The sequence below is a fragment of the Coregonus clupeaformis genome, unplaced genomic scaffold (genome assembly GCF_020615455.1).
Source record: "Coregonus clupeaformis isolate EN_2021a unplaced genomic scaffold, ASM2061545v1 scaf0120, whole genome shotgun sequence".
Taxonomy (NCBI): Eukaryota; Metazoa; Chordata; class Actinopteri; order Salmoniformes; family Salmonidae; genus Coregonus; species Coregonus clupeaformis.
In genome coordinates this window covers 203952-228487 of record NW_025533575.1, presented here as the reverse complement: position 1 = coordinate 228487, position 24536 = coordinate 203952, and the positions used below count along the sequence as shown (strand labels likewise).

The 24536-nt window shown below is 45.1% G+C and overlaps 1 protein-coding gene across 7 annotated transcripts in view; it reads left to right on the top strand.

The window, feature by feature from the left end:
* LOC121559980 (ELKS/Rab6-interacting/CAST family member 1-like) overlaps nucleotides 1-24294 on the top strand; it is a 507203-nt gene extending 482909 nt beyond the window's left edge. For 6 of the 7 annotated variants that reach the window (XM_045213520.1, XM_045213519.1, XM_045213523.1 and 3 more), the window contains one exon: nucleotides 23917-24117. In XM_045213520.1, coding sequence (XP_045069455.1) covers nucleotides 23917-24054 — 138 coding nt within the window. In that variant the 3' untranslated portion in view covers nucleotides 24055-24117. Of the gene's footprint in view, nucleotides 1-23916 lie in introns of all 7 variants that reach the window. The other variant, XM_045213525.1, reaches the window with a different exon arrangement.
* The last annotated feature ends 242 nt before the right edge of the window (nucleotides 24295-24536 follow it).

Sequence of the window (24536 nt, the reverse complement as noted above, 5' to 3'; positions counted from 1 at the left end):
GTACAACCCCATAACACACAGGCACACACAGGCATGTATGCTAATATAACAGGAGGGAGGGAGAGAAGGGGGGAGGAAGGGGGTGAGAGAGGGAGGATGGTTTATGAGTGATGCCACTCCCTCAGGGACAGACAGGTGATTAAAGCTCACGTAGCTCGGGGAGAGAAGTGTGTGTGTGTGTCTCGTCTCTGGAATGAACATCTGTCATTCCGTCTCATCACACACAACAAAGGCATCTCAACGACTAGAGTGCTTAGAATTCATTTTCAAATTAATTGATTTCTCATCACATTTCTCTCTATGTTAATGTCCATCCATTAAGACTGAATCAGCCTATTCTCTCTCATTCTCCCCCAGACTCCTCCCATTCCCCCCTTCTCCCCTGTTCTCCCACTCAACACCCACCACCCTCTGTAGTTAACCTGAGATGAACTGCCAAACCCACCACATTCTCCAATACTGAGCTTTTTCAAATTAGCCTTTTTCAAAGGAACACAGCTTGTCCTCTTCTCATAGTGTCATAATGGCCAATATGGGAAGAATGACTCCCTAAATGACAATTGAAGTAACTGGCCTCCGCTTCAAACCAAAAGTGCTACTAATAAACGCCCAGCTCTGACCGCCATCTTTAGAGGGAAGGAGAGTGGGGGAGAAAAAGAGAGATGGGGAAAGAGAGTGAGAGAGAGAGAGAGAGAGAGAGAGAGAGAGAAAGGAAAATGCAGAGAGATAGGAAAAGAGTCTGTGAGGTTGGCCCACTAGTGCCACCTTTCTTTCTCTCTCTCTCTCTCTCTCTCTCTCTCTCTCTCTCTCTCTCTCTCTCTCTCTCTCTCTCTCTCTCGCTCTATCTCCCTCCCTCTCTTTCTCTCTCTCTACCTCTTCTCTCTCACTCTCCATCCCTCTTTCCAGCACATTCCTCCTCAGCAGTGGAAAAAGGCTATTTCCACAGGCATGGATATGTGTGAAAGCGCTCAGCTAGGGTTGTCAGAGGACCCACTCAGGCCCCGTCTCACTCTGCCAGTGCAGTTTAATCATATAAAACACCTCTAAGGCGGTGTCCTGAATGGTACCCTACAGTAGGCCCATGTTGGAAGAAATAAAAGGATATATTAGAAAATAACTGAATGATTAAAACACGGGCTTGAGGAGTGATGGAGAGGTTTTGGGAGTGTGGAGCCAAATAAAACAGGACGATACTTAGAGAGGTTTATTGTGATTGCGAAACGCTGTTGAGTTTGATCATTAGGGTTGTGTTCTGTGGGCCTGGGTTGGGTCTTTTATTGATAGTCTTGAGACGTCAAAACCAGCTCTGAAAGTATACTTACACTCGCTGGAAAGAGATTGCTATGGTGTGGACCAGGAGGGGAAGAGGGAGAGGTTGAGAAAGAAAGAGAGAGAGAGAGAAAGTAAGAAAGGGAGAGTGAAAAAGGTGAAAAGAGAGCAAATTGTCAGAGAAATATACTGGCTGTTATTCCTATATATTATCATGGAGTTGTCAGAGAAATATACTGGCTGTTATTCCTATAGATTATCATGGAGTTGTCAGAGAAATATACTGGCTGTTATTCCTATAGATTATCATGGAGTTGTCAGAGAAATATACTGGCTGTTATTCCTATATATTATCATGGAGTTGTCAGAGAAATATACTGGCTGTTATTCCTATAGATTATCATGGAGTTGTCAGAGAAATATACTGGCTGTTATTCCTATAGATTATCATGGAGTTGTCAGAGAAATATACTGGCTGTTATTCCTATAGATTATCATGGAGTTGATTGGAATAGAACTCTCACTGTAAAAAATGATGGATTGTTCATATGAGAGTACTGCTCCTCCCTGTCCATACCAATACACTGACTACTCACACACAAACACACACACACACAAACACACACACTGCACGTCCCTGTCTATACCAATACACTGACTACTCACAAACACACACACTGCACATCCCTGTCTATACCATTACAATGACTACTCACAAACACACCCACTCCACGTCCCTGTCTATACCATTACACTGACTACTCACACACAAACACACACACACACAAACACACACACTGCACGTCCCTGTCTATACCAATACACTGACTACTCACAAACACACCCACTCCACGTCCCTGTCCCATAACATTGAACAGACATTAGTGGCTAAATGGAGTCATTATTAAACGTTACATTTCCCCCTCCTCTCATCCCATTGACTTTCTATTAACTTACTATTGAAGACTGATGTCTATGGTTCTGGCACTGGTCTGTCATGCCACAGTGACTAGTCCTATTAAGTCCTATTGATTATAGAAAGACACTCAGGAGCCTTCTGATTGGTAACGTCTAATAGAAAAGAACGTTTATGAAGAGGAGAGAAGAGAAGCTTACTTTTTAAAAGAACGACTTTACCATAACTCTTCTTTAGAAACCTGTTAAAAAGGATTTAACAGACTGGCATTTCCTAGGTAACTTGTGTGTGTGTGTGTGTGTGTGTGTGTGTGTGTGTGTGTGTGTGTGTGTGTGTGTGTGTACGGGACCCCTAGAAGAAGATAGACTTGGGCTGAGCTGGTTGCTAAGGTGTCTGTGATATCATCACCTCACTGCTTTGCACATGTACCTGTATCACCATGCTGTGCTGCCTCGCGGCTCACACCCTGTCATAGCACACACACACACACTCACACACACACGCACAGGTTTAAGACACGCACACACTGTCAGAGCTAGAGCGAGCTGAGGTGGAAGATGCAGTGACATCGACAAACACAGCTCTGAGACACACACACAGCGCTGTGAGACACACTCCATCTGAAGTCTTAAACCCAGGGAGCGTTAAGTGTGAAATACACTCAAAGGCTTCTGATTTCACCCCTGCTGAAGTCAAGCCACACACACACACACACACCCTCACCCTCACCCTCAGTCTCAGCTTCTCTCTGCCTCTCTGAGCACTGAAGCACATGTGCCAATACATCACCAGTCTCTTTCTGTCTGTCTGTATCCTACAGGCCTAGACTCTCTCTGTCTGTATCCTACAGGCCTAGACTCTCTCTGTCTGTATCCTACAGGCCTAGACTCTCTCTGTCTGTATCCTACAGGCCTAGACTCTCTCTGTCTATATCATACAGGCCTAGACTCTCTCTGTCTGTATCCTACAGGCCTAGACTCTCTCTGTCTGTATCCTACAGGCCTAGACTCTCTCTGTCTGTATCCTACAGGCCTAGACTCTCTCTGTCTGTATCCTACAGGCCTAGACTCTCTCTGTCTATATCCTACAGGCCTAGACTCTCTCTGTCTGTATCCTACAGGCCTAGACTCTCTCTGTCTGTATCCTACAGGCCTAGACTCTCTCTTTGTATCCTACAGGCCTAGACTCTCTCTGTCTGTATCCTACAGGCCTAGACTCTCTCTGTCTGTATCCTACAGGCCTAGTCTCTCTCTCTCTGTATCCTACAGGCCTAGACTCTGTCTATATCCTACAGGCCTAGACTCTCTCTGTCCATATCATACAGGCCTAGACTCTCTCTGCCTGTATCCTACAGGCCTAGACTCTCTCTGTCTGTATCCTACAGGCCTAGACTCTCTCTGTCTGTATCCTACAGGCCTAGACTCTCTCTGTCCATATCATACAGGCCTAGACTCTCTCTGTCTGTATCCTACAGGCCTAGACTCTCTCTGTCTGTATCCTACAGGCCTAGACTCTCTCTGTCTGTATCCTACAGGCCTATACTCTCTCTGTCTGTATCCTACAGGCCTAGACTCTGTCTATATCCTACAGGCATATACTCTCTCTGTCTGTATCCTACAGGCCTAGACTCTCTCTGTCTATATCATACAGGCCTAGACTCTCTCTGTCTGTATCCTACAGGCCTAGACTCTCTCTGTCTGTATCCTACAGGCCTAGACTCTCTCTGTCTATATCATACAGGCCTAGACTCTCTCTGTCTGTATCCTACAGGCCTAGACTCTCTCTGTCTGTATCCTACAGGCCTAGACTCTCTCTGTCTATATCCTACAGGCCTAGACTCTCTCTGTCTGTATCCTACAGGCCTAGACTCTCTCTGTCTATATCATACAGGCCTAGACTCTCTCTGTCTGTATCCTACAGGCCTAGACTCTCTCTGTCTGTATCCTACAGGCCTAGACTCTCTCTGTCTGTATCCTACAGGCCTAGACTCTCTCTGTCTATATCCTACAGGCCTAGACTCTCTCTGTCTGTATCCTACAGGCCTAGACTCTCTCTGTCTGTATCCTACAGGCCTAGACTCTCTCTGTCTATATCCTACAGGCCTAGACTCTCTCTGTCTGTATCCTACAGGCCTAGACTCTCTGTCTGTATCCTACAGGCCTAGACTCTCTCTTTGTATCCTACAGGCCTAGACTCTCTCTGTCTGTATCCTACAGGCCTAGACTCTCTCTGTCTGTATCCTACAGGCCTAGACTCTCTCTGTCTGTATCCTACAGGCCTAGACTCTCTCTGTCTGTATCCTACAGGCCTAGACTCTCTCTGTCTATATCCTACAGGCCTAGACTCTCTCTGTCTATATCCTACAGGCCTAGACTCTCTCTGTCTGTATCCTACAGGCCTAGACTCTCTCTGTCTGTATCCTACAGGCCTAGACTCTCTCTGTCTGTATCCTACAGGCCTAGACTCTCTCTGTCTGTATCCTACAAGCCTAGACTCTCTCTGTCTGTATCCTACAGGCCTAGACTCTCTCTGTCTATATCCTACAGGCCTAGACTCTCTCTCTCTGTATCCTACATGCCTAGACTCTCTGTCTGTATCCTACAGGCCTAGACTCTCTCTGTCTGTATCCTACAGGCCTAGACTCTCTCTGTCTGTATCCTACAGTCCTAGACTCTCTCTGTCTGTATCCTACAGGCCTAGACTCTCTCTGTCTGTATCCTACAGGCCTAGACTCTCTCTGTCTGTATCCTACAGGCCTAGACTCTCTCTGTCTGTATCCTACAGGCCTAGACTCTCTCTGTCTGTATCCTACAGGCCTAGACTCTCTGTCTGTATCCTACAGGCCTAGACGCTCTCTGTCTCTATCCTACAGGCCTAGACTCTCTCTGTCTGTATCCTACAGGCCTAGACTCTCTCTGTCTGTATCCTACAGGCCTAGACTCTCTCTGTCTGTATCCTACAGGCCTAGATGTAATCAGTTAAAACCAACTCCAGAAGTACTGGAGCCATACTCTAGCTATAGAAAAGAGACACAAAATTATGTGTTGGCTTTGATCTTGTTTCTTCATTGGGCGTGGAGCAAAAAGTTATTTAAATCTGTTTCTTGATAATGATTACGACCTTTCCCCGCCGCCACACTGTCTGTTCTCAGTACCCCACCCCCTTCCCTATCCCCAATACCCCCCTCAAATTGAGTATATCTTCAAAGAGGGGGGTTTATATACAGTAACTCTGTATGGGTTTAAAGACAGTAACTCTGTATGGGTTTAAAGACAGTAACTCTATATGGGTTTATATACAGTAACTCTGTATGGGTTTAAAGACAGTAACTCTGTATGGGTTTATATACAGTAACTCTGTATGGGTTTAAAGACAGTAACTCTGTATGGCTTTAAAGACAGTAACTCTGTATGGGTTTAAAGACAGTAACTCTGTATGGGTTTAAAGACAGTAACTCTGTATGGGTTTATATACAGTAACTCTGTATGGGTTTAAAGACAGTAACTCTGTATGGGTTTAAAGACAGTAACTCTGTATGGGTTTAAAGACAGTAACTCTGTATGGGTTTAAAGACAGTAACTCTGTATGGGTTTAAAGACAGTAACTCTGTATGGGTTTAAAGACAGTAACTCTGTATGGGTTTAAAGACAGTAACTCTGTATGGGTTTAAAGACAGTAACTCTGTATGGGTTTATATACAGTAACTCTGTATGGGTTTATATACAGTAACTCTATATGGGTTTAAAGACAGTAACTCTGTATGGGTTTATATACAGTAACTCTATATGGGTTTATATACAGTAACTCTATATGGGTTTAAAGACAGTAACTCTGTATGGGTTTAAAGACAGTAACTCTGTATGGGTTTAAAGACAGTATCTCTGTATGGGTTTAAAGACAGTAACTCTGTATGGGTTTAAAGACAGTAACTCTGTATGGGTTTAAAGACAGTATCTCTGTATGGGTTTAAAGACAGTAACTCTGTATGGGTTTAAAGACAGTAACTCTGTATGGGTTTAAAGACAGTAACTCTGTATGGGTTTAAAGACAGTAACTCTGTATGGGTTTAAAGACAGTAACTCTGTATGGGTTTAAAGACAGTAACTCTGTATGGGTTTAAAGACAGTAACTCTGTATGGGTTTAAAGACAGTAACTCTGTATGGGTTTATATACAGTAACTCTGTATGGGTTTATATACAGTAACTCTATATGGGTTTAAAGACAGTAACTCTGTATGGGTTTATATACAGTAACTCTATATGGGTTTATATACAGTAACTCTATATGGGTTTAAAGACAGTAACTCTGTATGGGTTTAAAGACAGTAACTCTGTATGGGTTTAAAGACAGTATCTCTGTATGGGTTTAAAGACAGTAACTCTGTATGGGTTTAAAGACAGTAACTCTGTATGGGTTTAAAGACAGTATCTCTGTATGGGTTTAAAGACAGTAACTCTGTATGGGTTTAAAGACAGTAACTCTATATGGGTTTAAAGACAGTAACTCTATATGGGTTTATATACAGTAACTCTGTATGGGTTTAAAGACAGTAACTCTGTATGGGTTTAAAGACAGTAACTCTGTATGGGTTTAAAGACAGTAACTCTGTATGGGTTTAAAGACAGTAACTCTGGATGGGTTTAAAGACAGTAACTCTGTATGGGTTTAAAGACAGTAACTCTGTATGGGTTTAAAGACAGTAACTCTGTATGGGTTTAAAGACAGTAACTCTGTATGGGTTTATATACAGTAACTCTGTATGGGTTTATATACAGTAACTCTGTATGGGTTTATATACAGTAACTCTATATGGGTTTAAAGACAGTAACTCTGTATGGGTTTAAAGACAGTAACTCTGTATGGGTTTAAAGACAGTAACTCTGTATGGGTTTAAAGACAGTAACTATGGATGGGTTTAAAGACAGTAACTCTGTATGGGTTTAAAGACAGTAACTCTGTATGGGTTTATATACAGTAACTCTGTATGGGTTTATATACAGTAACTCTGTATGGGTTTATATACAGTAACTCTATATGGGTTTAAAGACAGTAACTCTGTATGGGTTTAAAGACAGTAACTCTGTATGGGTTTAAAGACAGTAACTCTGTATGGGTTTATATACAGTAACTCTATATGGGTTTAAAGACAGTAACTCTGTATGGGTTTAAAGACAGTAACTCTGTATGGGTTTAAAGACAGTAACTCTGTATGGGTTTATATACAGTAACTCTATATGGGTTTAAAGACAGTAACTCTGTATGGGTTTAAAGACAGTAACTCTGTATGGGTTTAAAGACAGTAACTCTGGATGGGTTTAAAGACAGTAACTCTGTATGGGTTTAAAGACAGTAACTCTGTATGGGTTTAAAGACAGTAACTCTGGATGGGTTTAAAGACAGTAACTCTGTATGGGTTTAAAGACAGTAACTCTGTATGGGTTTAAAGACAGTAACTCTGTATGGGTTTAAATACAGTAACTCTGTATGGGTTTAAAGACAGTAACTCTGGATGGGTTTAAAGACAGTAACTCTGTATGGGTTTAAAGACAGTAACTCTGTATGGGTTTATATACAGTAACTCTGTATGTGTTTAAAGACAGCCTGGGGAGTTTAGAGAGTTTTGAATGGAGGGAGGGATAGAAAAAAGAGAATGTCAGAGAAGAAGAGAGACAAAGAGATGACGAGACGGAGATGGGAATAGACTGAGAAAGATGGACAGAACAGATGGGGGGAATGGAGAGAAGGGGAGGAAAATAAAACAGACAGAGCAGGGGAGAAAATGAGGCAAAGTATTCTCACTGAAACCACAGGGCTGTAGGTCTACCTAGAAGGAAGTAGCTGAACCACAGGGCTGCAGGTCTACCTAGAAGGAAGTAGCTGAACCACAGGGCTGCAGGTCTACCTAGAAGGAAGTAGCTGAACCACAGGGCTGCAGGTCTACCTAGAAGGAAGTAGCTGAACCACAGGGCTGTAGGTCTACCTAGAAGGAAGTAGCTGAACCACAGGGCTGCAGGTCTACCTAGAAGGAAGTAGCTGAACCACAGGGCTGCAGGTCTACCTAGAAGGAAGTAGCTGAACAACAGGGCTGCAGGTCTACCTAGAAGGAAGTAGCTGAACCACAGGGCTGCAGGTCTACCTAGAAGGAAGTAGCTGAACCACAGGGCTGCAGGTCTACCTAGAAGGAATTAGCTGAACCACAGGGCTGTAGGTCTACCTAGAAGGAAGTAGCTAGGCTCTCTACTAGTCACACTGGAGATTCCTGTAAGTGTGTGTGTGTGTGTGTGTGTGTGTGTGTGTGTGTGTGTGTGTGTGTGTGTGTGTGTGTGTGTGTGTGTGTGTGTGTGTGTGTGTGTGTGTGTGTGTGTGTGTGTGTGTGTGTGTGTGTGTGTGTGTGTGTGTGTGTGTGTGTGTGTGTGTGTCAGTGAGGTTTACTGAAGGCAGCGGACAGGTGAAAGGAGGACTCCTTCCTATCTGTATCTCTTAGCTCTCTCTTCTGATAGGTCTGAGTAGGCCGGGGATTGGGGGGCACCCTCGCCTCGGGGGTCACCAGTGGGGTGAGGGTGATGGACGGGTGGCACAATGGCAGGATGGGTGTAGTTGGAATCACAATGTTCTTGAATCTTGATATTATTGTGTGCTGGGAACTCCTTAACTCTTAAACCATTAGAGTGGAGACTTCATATCTAAAGGAAAAATAAGAAATACCCTGAGCTATAAACCATTATGACTTACAACTGGCTCCTAATGTAATTCAGAATACCTTTATGATTTTTAAATGGCTCCTTAATGCAAAGAAAACTCCACTCCTGGCGTTGTAAGAGGTTTATAATCGAGGTTAAACAAAGGTTAAATGAAAACCATAATTTCAGACGGCGTACCAGACTGATGTGTGTTTCACTGAGATAAAGACTGTAGATAATGGAAGGTTTGTAGGCTTTAGACAGGACAGAGCTGAGGCTTTAGACAGGACATAGCTGAGGCTTTAGACGGGACAAAGCTGAGGCTTTCAACTGGACAGAGCTGAGTCTTTAGACAGGACAGAGCTGAGGCTTTAAACAGACAGGACAGAGCTGAGGTTTAGACAGGACAAAGCTGAGGCTTTAGACAGGACAGAGCTGAGGCTATAGACAGACAGGACAGAGCTGAGGCTGTAGACAGGACAGAGCTGAGGCTGTAGACAGGACAGAGCTAAGGCTTTAGACAGACAGGACAGAGCTGAGGCTGTAGATAGACAGGACAGAGCTGAGGCTTTAAACAGACAGGACAGAGCTGAGGTTTAGACAGGACAAAGCTGAGGCTTTAGACAGGACAGAGCTGAGGCTGTAGACAGACAGGACAGAGCTGAGGCTTTAGACAAACAGAACAGAGCTGAGCTGAACAAAGCAAAGTAGCTACACTTCCACTCCCTCCCAATGCTAGCAGGAAAAGACAGTGAATGAATAAGAACAGTAGTACAGTGTATGACCTGTAGTTCTAGAATCAGTGTGTATGTACTGTAGAGACCTGTGGTTCTAGAATCAGTGTGTATGTACTGTAGAGACCTGTGGTAGTAGAACCATTGGTAGTAGAATCAGTGTGTTTGTGCTGTAGAGACCTGTAGTTCTAGAATCAGTGTGTATGTACTGTAGAGACCTGTAGTTATAGAATCAGTGTGTATGTACTGTAGAGACCTGTAGTTCTAGAATCAGTGTGTATGTACTGTAGAGACCTGTGGTAGTAGAATCAGTGTGTATGTACTGTAGAGACCTGTAGTTCTAGAATCAGTGTGTATGTACTGTAGAGACCTGTAGTTCTAGAATCAGTGTGTTTGTGCTGTAGAGACCTGCAGTTCTAGAATCAGTGTGTATGTACTGTAGAGACCTGTAGTCCTAGAATCAGTGTGTATGTACTGTAGAGACCTGTGGTAGTAGAATCAGTGTGTATGTACTGTAGAGACCTGTAGTTCTAGAATCAGTGTGTATGTACTGTAGAGACCTGTGGTAGTAGAATCAGCGTGTATGTACTGTAGAGACCTGTAGTTCTAGAATCAGTGTGTATGTACTGTAGAGACCTGTAGTTCTAGAATCAGTGTGTATGTACTGTAGAGACCTGTAGTTCTAGAATCAGCGTGTATGTACTGTAGAGACCTGTAGTTCTAGAATCAGCGTGTATGTACTGTAGAGACCTGTAGTTCTAGAATCAGTGTGTATGTACTGTAGAGACCTGTAGTTCTAGAATCAGCGTGTATGTACTGTAGAGACCTGTAGTTCTAGAATCAGTGTGTATGTACTGTAGAGACCTGTAGTTCTAGAATCAGTGTGTATGTGCTGTAGAGACCTGTAGTTCTAGAATCAGCGTGTATGTACTGTAGAGACCTGTAGTTCTAGAATCAGTGTGTTTGTGCTGTAGAGACCTGCAGTTCTAGAATCAGTGTGTATGTACTGTAGAGACCTGTAGTTCTAGAATCAGTGTGTTTGTGCTGTAGAGACCTGTAGTTCTAGAATCAGTGTGTATGTACTGTAGAGACCTGTAGTTCTAGAATCAGTGTGTATGTACTGTAGAGACCTGTGGTAGTAGAATCAGTGTGTATGTACTGTAGAGACCTGTGGTAGTAGAATCAGTGTGTATGTACTGTAGAGACCTGTAGTTCTAGAATCAGTGTGTTTGTGCTGTAGAGACCTGTAGTTCTAGAATCAGTGTGTATGTACTGTAGAGACCTGTAGTTCTAGAATCAGTGTGTATGTACTGTAGAGACCTGTGGTAGTAGAATCAGTGTGTATGTACTGTAGAGACCTGTAGTTCTAGAATCAGTGTGTATGTACTGTAGAGACCTGTAGTTCTAGAATCAGTGTGTATGTACTGTAGAGACCTGTAGTTCTAGAATCAGTGTGTATGTACTGTAGAGACCTGTAGTTCTAGAATCAGTGTGTATGTACTGTAGAGACCTGTGGTAGTAGAATCAGTGTGTATGTACTGTAGAGACCTGTAGTTCTAGAATCAGTGTGTATGTACTGTAGAGACCTGTAGTTCTAGAATCAGTGTGTATGTACTGTAGAGACCTGTAGTTCTAGAATCAGTGTGTATGTACTGTAGAGACCTGTGGTAGTAGAATCAGTGTGTATGTACTGTAGAGACCTGTAGTTCTAGAATCAGCGTGTATGTACTGTAGAGACCTGTAGTTCTAGAATCAGTGTGTATGTACTGTAGAGACCTGTAGTTCTAGAATCAGCGTGTATGTACTGTAGAGACCTGTAGTTCTAGAATCAGTGTGTATGTACTGTAGAGACCTGTAGTTCTAGAATCAGTGTGTATGTACTGTAGAGACCTGTAGTTCTAGAATCAGCGTGTATGTACTGTAGAGACCTGTAGTTCTAGAATCAGTGTGTTTGTGCTGTAGAGACATGCAGTTCTAGAATCAGTGTGTATGTACTGTAGAGACCTGTAGTTCTAGAATCAGTGTGTTTGTGCTGTAGAGACCTGTAGTTCTAGAATCAGTGTGTATGTACTGTAGAGACCTGTAGTTCTAGAATCAGTGTGTATGTACTGTAGAGACCTGTGGTAGTAGAATCAGTGTGTATGTACTGTAGAGACCTGTGGTAGTAGAATCAGTGTGTATTTACTGTAGAGACCTGTAGTTCTAGAATCAGTGTGTTTGTGCTGTAGAGACCTGTAGTTCTAGAATCAGTGTGTATGTACTGTAGAGACCTGTAGTTCTAGAATCAGTGTGTATGTACTGTAGAGACCTGTGGTAGTAGAATCAGTGTGTATGTACTGTAGAGACCTGTAGTTCTAGAATCAGCGTGTATGTACTGTAGAGACCTGTAGTTCTAGAATCAGTGTGTTTGTGCTGTAGAGACCTGCAGTTCTAGAATCAGTGTGTATGTACTGTAGAGACCTGTAGTTCTAGAATCAGTGTGTTTGTGCTGTAGAGACCTGTAGTTCTAGAATCAGTGTGTATGTACTGTAGAGACCTGTGGTAGTAGAATCAGTGTGTATGTACTGTAGAGACCTGTGGTAGTAGAATCAGTGTGTATGTACTGTAGAGACCTGTAGTTCTAGAATCAGTGTGTTTGTGCTGTAGAGACCTGTAGTTCTAGAATCAGTGTGTATGTACTGTAGAGACCTGTAGTTCTAGAATCAGTGTGTATGTACTGTATAGACCTGTGGTAGTAGAATCAGTGTGTATGTACTGTAGAGACCTGTAGTTCTAGAATCAGTGTGTATGTACTGTAGAGACCTGTAGTTCTAGAATCAGTGTGTATGTACTGTAGAGACCTGTAGTTCTAGAATCAGTGTGTATGTACTGTAGAGACCTGTGGTAGTAGAATCAGTGTGTATGTACTGTAGAGACCTGTAGTTCTAGAATCAGTGTGTATGTACTGTAGAGACCTGTAGTTCTAGAATCAGTGTGTATGTACTGTAGAGACCTGTAGTTCTAGAATCAGCGTGTATGTACTGTAGAGACCTGTAGTTCTAGAATCAGTGTGTTTGTGCTGTAGAGACCTGCAGTTCTAGAATCAGTGTGTATGTACTGTAGAGACCTGTAGTTCTAGAATCAGTGTGTTTGTGCTGTAGAGACCTGTAGTTCTAGAATCAGTGTGTATGTACTGTAGAGACCTGTAGTTCTAGAATCAGTGTGTATGTACTGTAGAGACCTGTGGTAGTAGAATCAGTGTGTATGTACTGTAGAGACCTGTGGTAGTAGAATCAGTGTGTATGTACTGTAGAGACCTGTAGTTCTAGAATCAGTGTGTATGTACTGTAGAGACCTGTGGTAGTAGAATCAGTGTGTATGTACTGTAGAGACCTGTAGTTCTAGAATCAGTGTGTATGTACTGTAGAGACCTGTAGTTCTAGAATCAGTGTGTATGTACTGTAGAGACCTGTAGTTCTAGAATCAGTGTGTATGTACTGTAGAGACCTGTGGTAGTAGAATCAGTGTGTATGTACTGTAGAGACCTGTAGTTCTAGAATCAGTGTGTATGTACTGTAGAGACCTGTAGTTCTAGAATCAGTGTGTATGTACTGTAGAGACCTGTGGTAGTAGAATCAGTGTGTATGTACTGTAGAGACCTGTAGTTCTAGAATCAGTGTGTATGTACTGTAGAGACCTGTGGTAGTAGAATCAGTGTGTATGTACTGTAGAGACCTGTAGTTCTAGAATCAGTGTGTATGTACTGTAGAGACCTGTAGTTCTAGAATCAGTGTGTATGTACTGTAGAGACCTGTAGTTCTAGAATCAGTGTGTATGTACTGTAGAGGTCTCTGTTTGTGTTGACATTTCCCCTGGTTCCTCTGCTCATAGGTTGTTAGAGAGGCAATCCTAGACAGGGATAGACTCCTTCAGTTCAATTCAAAGGGGCTTTATTGGAATTGGAAGCACATGAATACATTGCTAAAGAAAGTGAAAAACAATAAACTAAAGTGAAATAAGCAATCAGAAATTAACAGTAAATATTACACACACAGAAGTTTCAGAAGTACAGTGTTGTTACAGTGTGCAAATAGCTGTATAATGAATGGCAAGGGGAAATAAATAAACAGATTTAAATAAATAAAATGTTTATGCTCCACTAGTTGCCCTTGTCTTGTGGGAACAGGTCACAAATCTTGCTGCTGTGATGACACACTGTGGTATTTCACCTAACAGATAAGGGAATTCTGTTTTGTTTTCAAATTCTTTGCTAGTCTGTGCAATCTGAGGGAAATGTGTGACTCTAATGTGGACAGTGGGCACATAGCGTCTCTCTCTCTCTCTCTCTCTCTCTCTCTCTCTCTCTCTCTCTCTCTCTCTCTCTCTCTCTCTCTACCTCAGTCTCTGAGGCCTCTATCTCCCAGGCCATATGGGTTAAACCTGAGATTTCCTTTGGCTATCTTCTCCACTCTGCTCTCTGCTCCCTGGTCTCGAGCCTCAGTCTCAGGAGTCACTATGAATTATGCATGAAGCTACAGTACAGTATTAAACACAAAACGACAGTCTCTGCATGACATCATCAGCCTGGTGCTACAAATAGCATACTTGCTCTATTTTAACACCAATAAACCCATCAGTTTAAAAATGAATTTAGTAGATATCAACCTAGCAAGCCAGGCAACTAAAATAAACGTTCTAATCAATGTTTGGGTTAGTTGGTAGCTTGTTAGCTAGCTGGCTAGTCAGTTCAAATAATGACCAGAGTATAGCTGACAACGTCTTAACTTTAGCTACTTTTTATTCATTATTACAGGAAAGGAAACTCACAACAACATCATTATTTACAAGGTAATAGCGAGCGTACAGAAAATAGCTTACGGTTGTGAGTGTGAGGAAAATAAAAGCAGGTCATTCTACCGGAGAATTCTAGAACTCCTGCATCGTCTTGTCACAGGGGGATTGGGTCTGGTTTCTGTGGCAGTCGGGTAACCATGACAACGGATGTTGTGACAGTAGCTGAGACATAAACTTTCTTCATGTCTGTGTGACAAGGAAACCGACAGTTGCAGCGACAGTCTACAGACATTCCGCTGGAGTATAAATGAAATGTTGTTTTGACCAGCGACACTTGTCACATTCTAACTGTCTACAGACATGTTGTTAGACAAATTATAAACCAGCCTTAACCCCTGTCCCCATTGACTGGAGAGGAGATAGTGAGGGGTAGTTGGGGGCCAAGTGCAACAGGCTTGGGAATAATGTTGGGTTGGGGATGGGTGGAGGTGGAAGGGTAACTTCAAGCCTTACCGAGTCCCAAGGCAGACAGATAGTAGCCTAGGTTTTGTCTAAGCCAAGGTGTCATCTATATTCAAACCTTGCCCTTGTTTCTCACCCAGATCCTCTTTATCTCTCTGTCTCTTACCTTGTCCACAACTATGTCCACATCACAGCTACTGAGGGACGAAGAACTGCCTGACCCTACTGATAATATCGGCAGTGTCCAGGTGTAACGGGGAGGGAGAGGGACAGACGGAGAGAGACAGAGAAGGGGACGTAGGAACATTGCACACTTATTTTATTGACATCACCCCAGCCACTGGATAAGACCCTGCCAGTGAAATCAGGAAACTTTTCCCTCTACCCCTCTACCCCTCACCAAACCAAACCAATGAGGCTTGGAACCCTCTCACCATGGAACCTTTTGAAGGCTTTAATACCGGAACATGCTGGTTTTTAATAATATTGGGCCGTAAAAGGAGAAATAATTATTTTTCTATTCTACTTCCATTGTCTTCCAAGAGAGTATGCTTGGATATGTGTTGACTCATACCAGCTAGGCCCAGCTTTGGGGCTTTGGGAGAACCCACTCGTTTGCCCTCTCTCTTTCTCCTTGTCACATTCTCTCCATCTCTCTCTCCTTCTCTCTTTCTCTCCGGATCCTGTCCCCATCCCCAGTTCAGCACTGCGGCGCCAGCCCGGTTCAGTGGCCTGTCAGAGCATTAGTGGGGCGTCGTTATACTGCCTAACGACATATAGGAGGAGAGGAGGAGGAGACCCTAGGGCATGGGAGAGAGAGAGAGAGAGAGAGAGAGAGAGAGAGAGAGAGAGAGAGAGAGAGAGAGAGAGAGAAGAGAGAGAGAGAGAGAGAGAGAGAGAGAGAGAGAGAGAGAGAGAGAGAGAGAGACGTAAATATTCTGGCATGGGAAGAAGAGAGAGGGGGATTCTAGAACGATTGACAGGGAGGGAGGGAGGGAGGGAGGGAGGGAGTTAGGGAGCGAGGGATGGATGGAGGGAGGGAGGGATAGATGGATGGAGGGAGTGAGTGAGGGAGGGAGGGAGGAAGGGAGGGGTAGAAGGAGGAGAGGAGGAGGGTGAAGAGTGAGCTCATCCTATTGTATGGAGCGAGGGGCACAGGGGCATAAGAGGAGGAGAATAAGGGGAAATGGACTGGGGTTTTGGGAACTGATGTTTTGGGGGGAACAAGCAATTTATGCAGCCGAGTCTCCCTGAAGATGACGGACCCTTTCATTTGGCTGTCTGAAAAAAAGCACCAGGATCCGCTTCCTTGGACGAGTCCCAAATGGCACCTTATAGGAAATAAGGCGACTTTGGGATGAACAACTTGACTTGTCAAAGAGTCATTATTTGCTCTCAGATTAATATGTAGCGCTGACGTTCTGAACCAAGGCTGCCTCGCCTTTTTCTCTTTATGCAGATTTAGTGAATTGAGACTTGATGGGTTTAACAGTTCTCCTACCCCTCCTCTCCATTCCATCCCCACATCTCTCCCCCATTGGCAGTAATGGGTAGACAAGCTGGGGGAGAAAGAGAGGGAGAGAGAGAGAGAGAGAGAGAGAGAGAGAGAGAGAGAGAGAGAGAGGGAGAGAGGCAGAGAGGGGGAGGGAGGGAAAGAGAGGGGAGGGAGGGAGAGAGAGGGGGGAGGGAGACAGAAAGAGGGGAGGGAGGGAGGGAGGGAGAGAGAGGGAGGCTGAATATAAAAAACTACAGTCAATATCTTTACCTCCTACGCCCCTACCGAGTGGCGCAGTGGTCTAAGGCTGTGCCACTAGAGATCCTGGTTCGAATCCAGGCTCTGTCGTAGCCGGCCACGACCGGGAGACCCATGGGGCGGCGCACAATTGGCCCAGCGTCGTCCATGGTAGGGGAGGGAATAGCCGGCAGGGATGTAGCTCAGTTGGTAGAGCATGGCGTTTGCAACGCCAGGGTTTTGGGTTCGATTCCCATGGGGGGCCAGTATGAAAAATAAAATAAAAAATAATGTATGCACTCACTAACTGTAAGTCACTCTGGATAAGAGCGTCTGCTAAAATGACTAAAATGACTAAAATGTAACTCCATTTCTACATTAGCCCAGTACTATAACTCCATCTCTACACTAAGCCCAGTACTATAACTCCATTTCTACATTAGCCCAGTACTATAACTCCATCTCTACACTAAGCCCAGTACTATAACTCCATCTCTACACTAAGCCCAGTACTATAACTCCATCTCTACACTAAGCCCAGTACTATAACTCCATCTCTACACTAAGCCCAGTACTATAACTCCATCTCTACACTAAGCCCAGTACTATAACTCCATCTCTACACTAAGCCCAGTACTATAACTCCATCTCTACACTAAGCCCAGTACTATAACTCCATCTCTACACTAAGCCCAGTACTATAACTCCATCTCTACACTAAGCCCAGTACTATAACTCCATCTCTACACTAAGCCCAGTACTAAAACTCCATATATACACTAAGCCCAGTACTATAACTCCATATATACACTAAGCCCAGTACTATAACTCCATATATACACTAAGCCCAGTACTATAACTCCATCTCTACACTAAGCCCAGTACTATAACTCCATCTCTACACTAAGCCCAGTACTATAACTCCATATATACACTAAGCCCAGTACTATAACTCCATATATACACTAAGCCCAGTACTATAACTCCATCTCTACACTAAGCCCAGTACTATAACTCCATATATACACTAAGCCCAGTACTATAACTCCATATATACACTAAGCCCAGTACTATAACTCCATCTCTACACTAAGCCCAGTACTATAACTCCATATATACACTAAGCCCAGTACTATAACTCCATATATACACTAAGCCCAGTACTATAACTCCATATATACACTAAGCCCAGTACTATAACTCCATATATACACTAAGCCCAGTACTATAACTCCATATATACACTAAGCCCAGTACTATAACTCCATATATACACTAAGCCCAGTACTATAACTCCATATATACACTAAGCCCAGTACTATAACTCCATATATACACTAAGCCCAGTACTAAAACTCCTTCTCTACACTAATGTATGTACACTAAGTACACTAAGCCCAGTACTATAGCTACATCTCCTGGGCCACGTTGGGTGTTAGCTAAAACATAGTCATATTGTGAACCATGAACCATTAGTGCATAATGGTTTTACAATACATTACCTTCTAATGGTTCTTCTGCTGCAGTTAGTCAGTAATCAGATAATGTCTCAGGGGCATTTTTCTTCTGTAGGTCAGGTTCTAGTCGAGATGTTATTGAGATTCCACCTCATCTGCCTCCCAAATGGCACCGTATTCCATATATAGTGTGCTTATTCTGGTCAAAAGCAGTGCACTATATAGGGAATAGGGTTTCATTTGGTCCGCCGGCCTCTACTCTGCTTCTCGACCATTAGCATTCCTCAGCTAAGTGGTTCAACCTCGGTGTGTGTGGGATGTGTGTGTGTGTTGGAGTTTGCCTCGAGACTGCAACCTGGCCGCCCCCATAGTTTTGAGTTCATTACCGTTTCAGAATTACCCCACCTGTTTATCTGAACACACACACACTGCAGCCCTAAACCCAGATCAGACAGATGATCATCCTCCCTGATAATGAGCCGTAATACTCCTTTACCTCTCTATGATGCACCCAGTAAAAACATCTGCAGTCTCCAACATTACCCCTCCCTCCCTCCCTCCCTCCCTCCCTCCCTCCCTCCCTCCCTCCCTCTCCACCCTTCTCCTTCTACTCACCCCTCCCTCCCTCCTCTACCTCTCCATTTGTGGGTCAAGGCTATGAAAGAAGAGGACTTAGCAGAAGACACATAGACAGATAGTAGGCTAGGTTATCTCTCTCTCCTAGGCCCTAAAACCTTATATTTACAGCCTTGTTTTTTCTGGGGATCCTTGCTAAATATACTAAAGTTAAAATACAGCTAACGGCTATATGGTGTCTGGTATGCTTTGGAGGTGCTGTATGTGTCTGCCTCCCAAATGTCAAATGTAGTGCACTATATAGGGAATAGGGTGCCATCTGGGACACAGACGCTGTCTGTGTGTAGTTGATCAGACCTCAACACATACTTATTGTGTCAGCCAGGTCAGTGTGTGGACTGTCTGTATGTGTCAGCCAGGTCAGTGTGTGGACTGTCTGTATGTATCAGCCAGGTCAGTGTGTGGACTGTCTGTATGTATCAGCCAGGTCAGTGTGTGGACTGTATGTATGTGTCAGCCAGGTCAGTGTGTGGACTGTCTGTATGTATCAGCCAGGTCAGTGTGTGGACTGTCTGTATGTGTCAGCCAGGTCAGTGTGTGGACTGTCTGTATGTATCAGCCAGGTCAGTGTGTGGACTGTCTGTATGTGTCAGCCAGGTCAGTGTGTGGACTGTCTGTATGTATCAGCCAGGTCAGTGTGTGGACTGTCTGTATGTGTCAGCCAGGTCAGTGTGTGGACTGTCTGTATGTGTCAGCCAGGTCAGTGTGTGGACTGTCTGTATGTATCAGCCAGGTCAGTGTGTGGACTGTCTGTATGTGTCAGCCAGGTCAGTGTGTGGACTGTCTGTATGTGTCAGCCAGGTCAGTGTGTGGACTGTCTGTGTGTATCAGCCAGGTCAGTGTGTGGACTGTCTGTATGTGTCAGCCAGGTCAGTGTGTGGACTGTCTGTATGTATCAGCCAGGTCAGTGTGTGGACTGTCTGTATGTATCAGCCAGGTCAGTGTGTGGACTGTCTGTATGTGTCAGCCAGGTCAGTGGACTGTCTGTATGTGTCAGCCAGGTCAGTGTGTGGACTGTCTGTATGTGTCAGCCAGGTCAGTGTGTGGACTGTCTGTATGTGTCAGCCAGGTCAGTGTGTGGACTGTCTGTATGTATCAGCCAGGTCAGTGTGTGGACTGTCTGTATGTGTCAGCCAGGTCAGTGTGTGGACTGTCTGTATGTATCAGCCAGGTCAGTGTGTGGACTGTCTGTGTGTATCAGCCAGGTCAGTGTGTGGACTGTCTGTATGTGTCAGCCAGGTCAGTGTGTGGACTGTCTGTATGTATCAGCCAGGTCAGTGTGTGGACTGTCTGTATGTATCAGCCAGGTCAGTGTGTGGACTGTCTGTATGTGTCAGCCAGGTCAGTGTGTGGACTGTCTGTATGTATCAGCCAGGTCAGTGTGTGGACTGTCTGTATGTGTCAGCCAGGTCAGTGTGTGGACTGTCTGTATGTATCAGCCAGGTCAGTGTGTGGACTGTCTGTATGTATCAGCCAGGTCAGTGTGTGGACTGTCTGTATGTGTCAGCCAGGTCAGTGTGTGGACTGTCTGTGTGTATCAGCCAGGTCAGTGTGTGGACTGTCTGTATGTGTCAGCCAGGTCAGTGTGTGGACTGTCTGTATGTATCAGCCAGGTCAGTGTGTGGACTGTCTGTATGTGTCAGCCAGGTCAGTGTGTGGACTGTCTGTATGTATCAGCCAGGTCAGTGTGTGGACTGTCTGTATGTGTCAGCCAGGTCAGTGTGTGGACTGTCTGTATGTATCAGCCAGGTCAGTGTGTGGACTGTCTGTATGTATCAGCCAGGTCAGTGTGTGGACTGTCTGTGGAGACTGATGTGGGTTTGTGGTGAGGGCAGTAGACCGTACATTCAAGCCCAGGTGCTGTCTGTCTATATATCCATGCCAATGTCAATACCATTGCTATGTTGCCCCCTCACACCTACAGTTAGACCAGTGTGGGGTCTTCAATCCAGAAGTCATCAGTGAAGGACCTCACACGGGTGTGTGTGTGTGCACGTGCTCGCTAATGAATGTTTGTGTGTCCTGTACGTGTGTGTGTGTGTGTGTGTGTCAGTGTGTGTGTGTGTGTGTGTGTGTGTGTGTGTGTCTGTGTGTGTGAGTGTGAAGCTCTCTGTGCCTGCTGGAGCGGTAGTTCCCCGCTGTGTGATCCTAATGGGGCTTGGAGAAGGGAGCGTGCTCTGCCAAACCAAGCCTCACCCCTCCATCCCCAGCCCCCCCCTAGCCCTCACCCCAGAGCAGAGAGGGGAACAGGGCTCATATATCAGCCTGCTGGTTAAGCTTCATTACCTCCAACACATGACTCAATACACTCTCTACCTCTCTCTTTACCTCTCCTCTTTCACCTCGCTGGTTACACCAACACTCTGGTTTCTCCTCACTCTCTTTCTGGGTCTCCCCCCCTCCCTCCCTCCCCCGCCCCCCCAAACCTTAGTGAGTGCCTTGTTATAGCCGAGTTCCCAGGTGACTTGTTGCAGGTGATGCAGATCACAGGTCCTGAAATTAGCCACTAGATCAGCCAGCACCTGGTTATCCTCCCTCCCCCTAGTTAAAGACCCACAGACCCAGAGACCTAGCAGTGGGTAGTGGACCATAGATGATCAGGGCTGGACCATTGGCAGTGGACCATGGATGGAAGCGGGCAGGGAGGGGAACCAGGCTGAAAACTCTTTCAGTGAGCATATACGCCCCACACTCCCCCCGAAGGGCCTTTGAACTTAGTGTGTACTAGCTTGCTCCATACCTCTTTCTGTCCCACTCTATTTCTCTCCTCTCTACTGGGCACCAGTGTAACATCTGTCATTCTCTATGTCACTAAGCGTCTGAGACGGTCCAGTTGTGATGACATTCAGTCTACCAGTTGACTTCTCCTCTACCGTCTAAGGAGCTCCGTTTGTTGTGGTTTATTAATGATGAAATTGTTGAAGATCCAAACTTGACACACAAAGGGATGTGTAGATGATGGTCTGTGAATATGACCTCTTTGTGTTGTTTCAGATGTCTTTGTCATCAGCCTTGGTAGTTTGACATTTCAACATGGATTGAGCCAAAGAAAATCATTTTTGGGTATTTTCTTTTATAAAAAATAAAAAATAAATCCTACTTTCTTATGGGCGAAAGAAAGAACTATGGGTTTTGGATCATTGGCGTCCGTTCAAAATGTGAAAAGCAATTTAAAAGCTGTCCGGCAGAGCGAAACATTTCTGTTCAAAGAGGCCCAGGGAGAGAGCGGAAGAACCCAGTGGTTTCTGGGGTGCAGAGCGGAGCGGGCCACGCTTGGCCTCCGTGTGTGTGTGTGTGTGTCTGTGCTGTTTGTCCAGCTCCGATCTACAGTACTCTCGGCCTCTGGGGTTCCTCACAGTGATGGAAGACAGAGCCTGAAATGAATACTACACTCTCCTCTACTCCTTTCTTTCTCTCTCTCGTTCTCTCTCTCCCTCACACACACACTGGGCAGCTAGTGTTCTTTCCTCATCTCTCATTCCCTCCCTCCCTCTCTCCCCCTCCCTCCCCCCTCCCTCTCTCCCTCTCTCCCCTTCCCTCCCTCCCTCTCTCTCTCTCTCTCTCTCTCTCTCTCCCAGTTTGTCCGTCTGTGGGTGTGTTGAGGGTAACAGTCCTTGAAGGGAATATGTTTATGGAGAATCTTTTTACAGCTTCTTGAGAAGTACAGCAGAATCTGCCCCTTCGCTCTCTCTGACCAACCTTACGTCAACTTCCCCATGCGCCAAACACTGGGCGGCTCTTTGTGTGTGTGTGTGTGTGTGTGTGTGTGTGTGTGTGTGTCTCCGTGTGCCTGTATATATATATATGTGTGTGTGTGTGTGTATGTGCGTGCGTGCCACCAGCCAGCCACCTGTTAATGCCAGCACTGATTTCATAAGGTATAGCTGGCACCTCAACGGCCAGGCACACACACACTTTCCCTCCTCGTCACCTCTCAACCTCCAGCCTTTGAAAAAATAATTTGGAATAAAGGATCTGTGTGTTAAAGATCTGGTATGCATCCCAAATAGCACCCTATTCCCTATGTAGGGCACTACTTTTGACCAGAGCCTTACGGGCCCTGCTAAGGAATAGGGTCCCATTTGGGCCTCAGACTGTGTGTTAAAGATAACCCCACCTGTGATGATCATTAGCCTGAGGAGCTGTCCAACATTAAATCCCCTTTAGGTTCAGATTCCATTAATGAGTGGAAAATTAAACCTTTTAGATGAACATTCCAAGTGTAGAATTTGATATAATGACTTAAAAAGAGGTCTTGGGTAGTTGGTGGAGGCACGGAGCGTTCCAGGAGAATTTAAATGGGTTAAGTGAGTTGGTGGAGGTTGGGGATGTGGATGTGAAGAGGGGATCAGCTGTGGATTCAAGGCCCAGGGAGAGAGAGGGGAGGTTGGGGGAGAGAGAGGGGGTGACCCTGGGCCAGGTGGAGAGGTGGAAAAGAGAAAGGAAGAGGTGGAGGAGAGGAGAAGGACAAGGAGTGCTGAAGGAGAAGAGGGGGAGAAGAGGTGGAGACGGTGTTGTTAACTCACACAGATGTTCCCCCTCTCTAAATCACTCAGTCCCTCTTTCTCTCTCTCTCTCCCTCTATCTCTCTCTCTTCTCTCTCTCTCTCTCTCTCTCTCTCTCTCTCTCTCTCTCTCTCTTCTCTCTCTCCCTCTATCTCTCTCTTCTCTCTCTCTCTCCCTCTCTATCTCTCTTTTCTCTCTCTCCTTCTCTTTCTCTCTCTTCTCTCTCTCTCCATCTCTATCTCTCTCTTCTCTTTCTTTCTCTCTCTATCTCTCTCTTCTCTTTCTCTCCCTCTCTATCTCTCTCTTCCTCTGCTCTCCTCCTCTGCTCTCTCCTTTACAGCACACTAGCTAGCCATTTCCTGTGACCTCTCACCTCACAGAGAAGAAAAGAGAAGAAAGAAGGGATAGAGGGAGGAGGGAAGGAGGAGGATGGAGGGAAAGGGAAAGATGTGTACAGTCTCATCAGCCCTGGGAGACTTAAGGCCAGTCAGTCAGGCTGTCTACCATGGAGGTCCTTCTCTCTCCACTGACCAGAAAGACCATATGTTTTGAAAGTCACTATGATATGTTTTCTCCTCATGCTTATGAAATCCACTTGTGTTATCTCACTGTTTTGTTGATAAAGTATGTTACCATGTACCTGACCTATGATGTGATGTTACAGAATACTTGTTTTTAACATTTCTCTCCTCTCCCCCTGACCCTCTCTCCTCTCCCCCCTCTCTCTCCCCCTCCCCCTCTCCCACATCAGTTGGAGTCGGAGCTGGAGGTCTGTGAGAGGGAGAGTGCAGAGCTCCAGGAGTATGCCAACTGTGTCCTGCAGCAGATCGCTGACCACTGCCCTGACATCCTGGAACAGGTGGTCAATACCCTGGAAGAGTCCTGCTGACCTCACACCCCCTGCCAGCCACACACTCAACACCACACCTTTCAATACCCCCTGCCAGCCACACACTCAACACCACACCTTTCAATACCCCCCACCAGCCACACACTCAACACCACACCTTCCAATACCCCCCTCCAGCCACACCACACCTTTCAATACCCCCTGCCAGCCACACACTCAACACCACACCTTTCAATACCCCTCCAGCCACACACTCAACACCACACCTTTCAATACCCCCTCCAGCCACACACTCAACACCACACCTTTCAATACTCCCCTCCAGCCACACACTCAACACCACACCTTTCAATACCCCCTCCAGCCACACACTCAACACCACACCTTTCAATACCCCCTCCAGCCACACACTCAACACCACACCTTTCAATACCCTCCAGCCACACACTCAACACCACACCTTTCAATACCCCCCTCCAGCCACACACTCAACACCACACCTTTCAATACCCCCCTCCAGC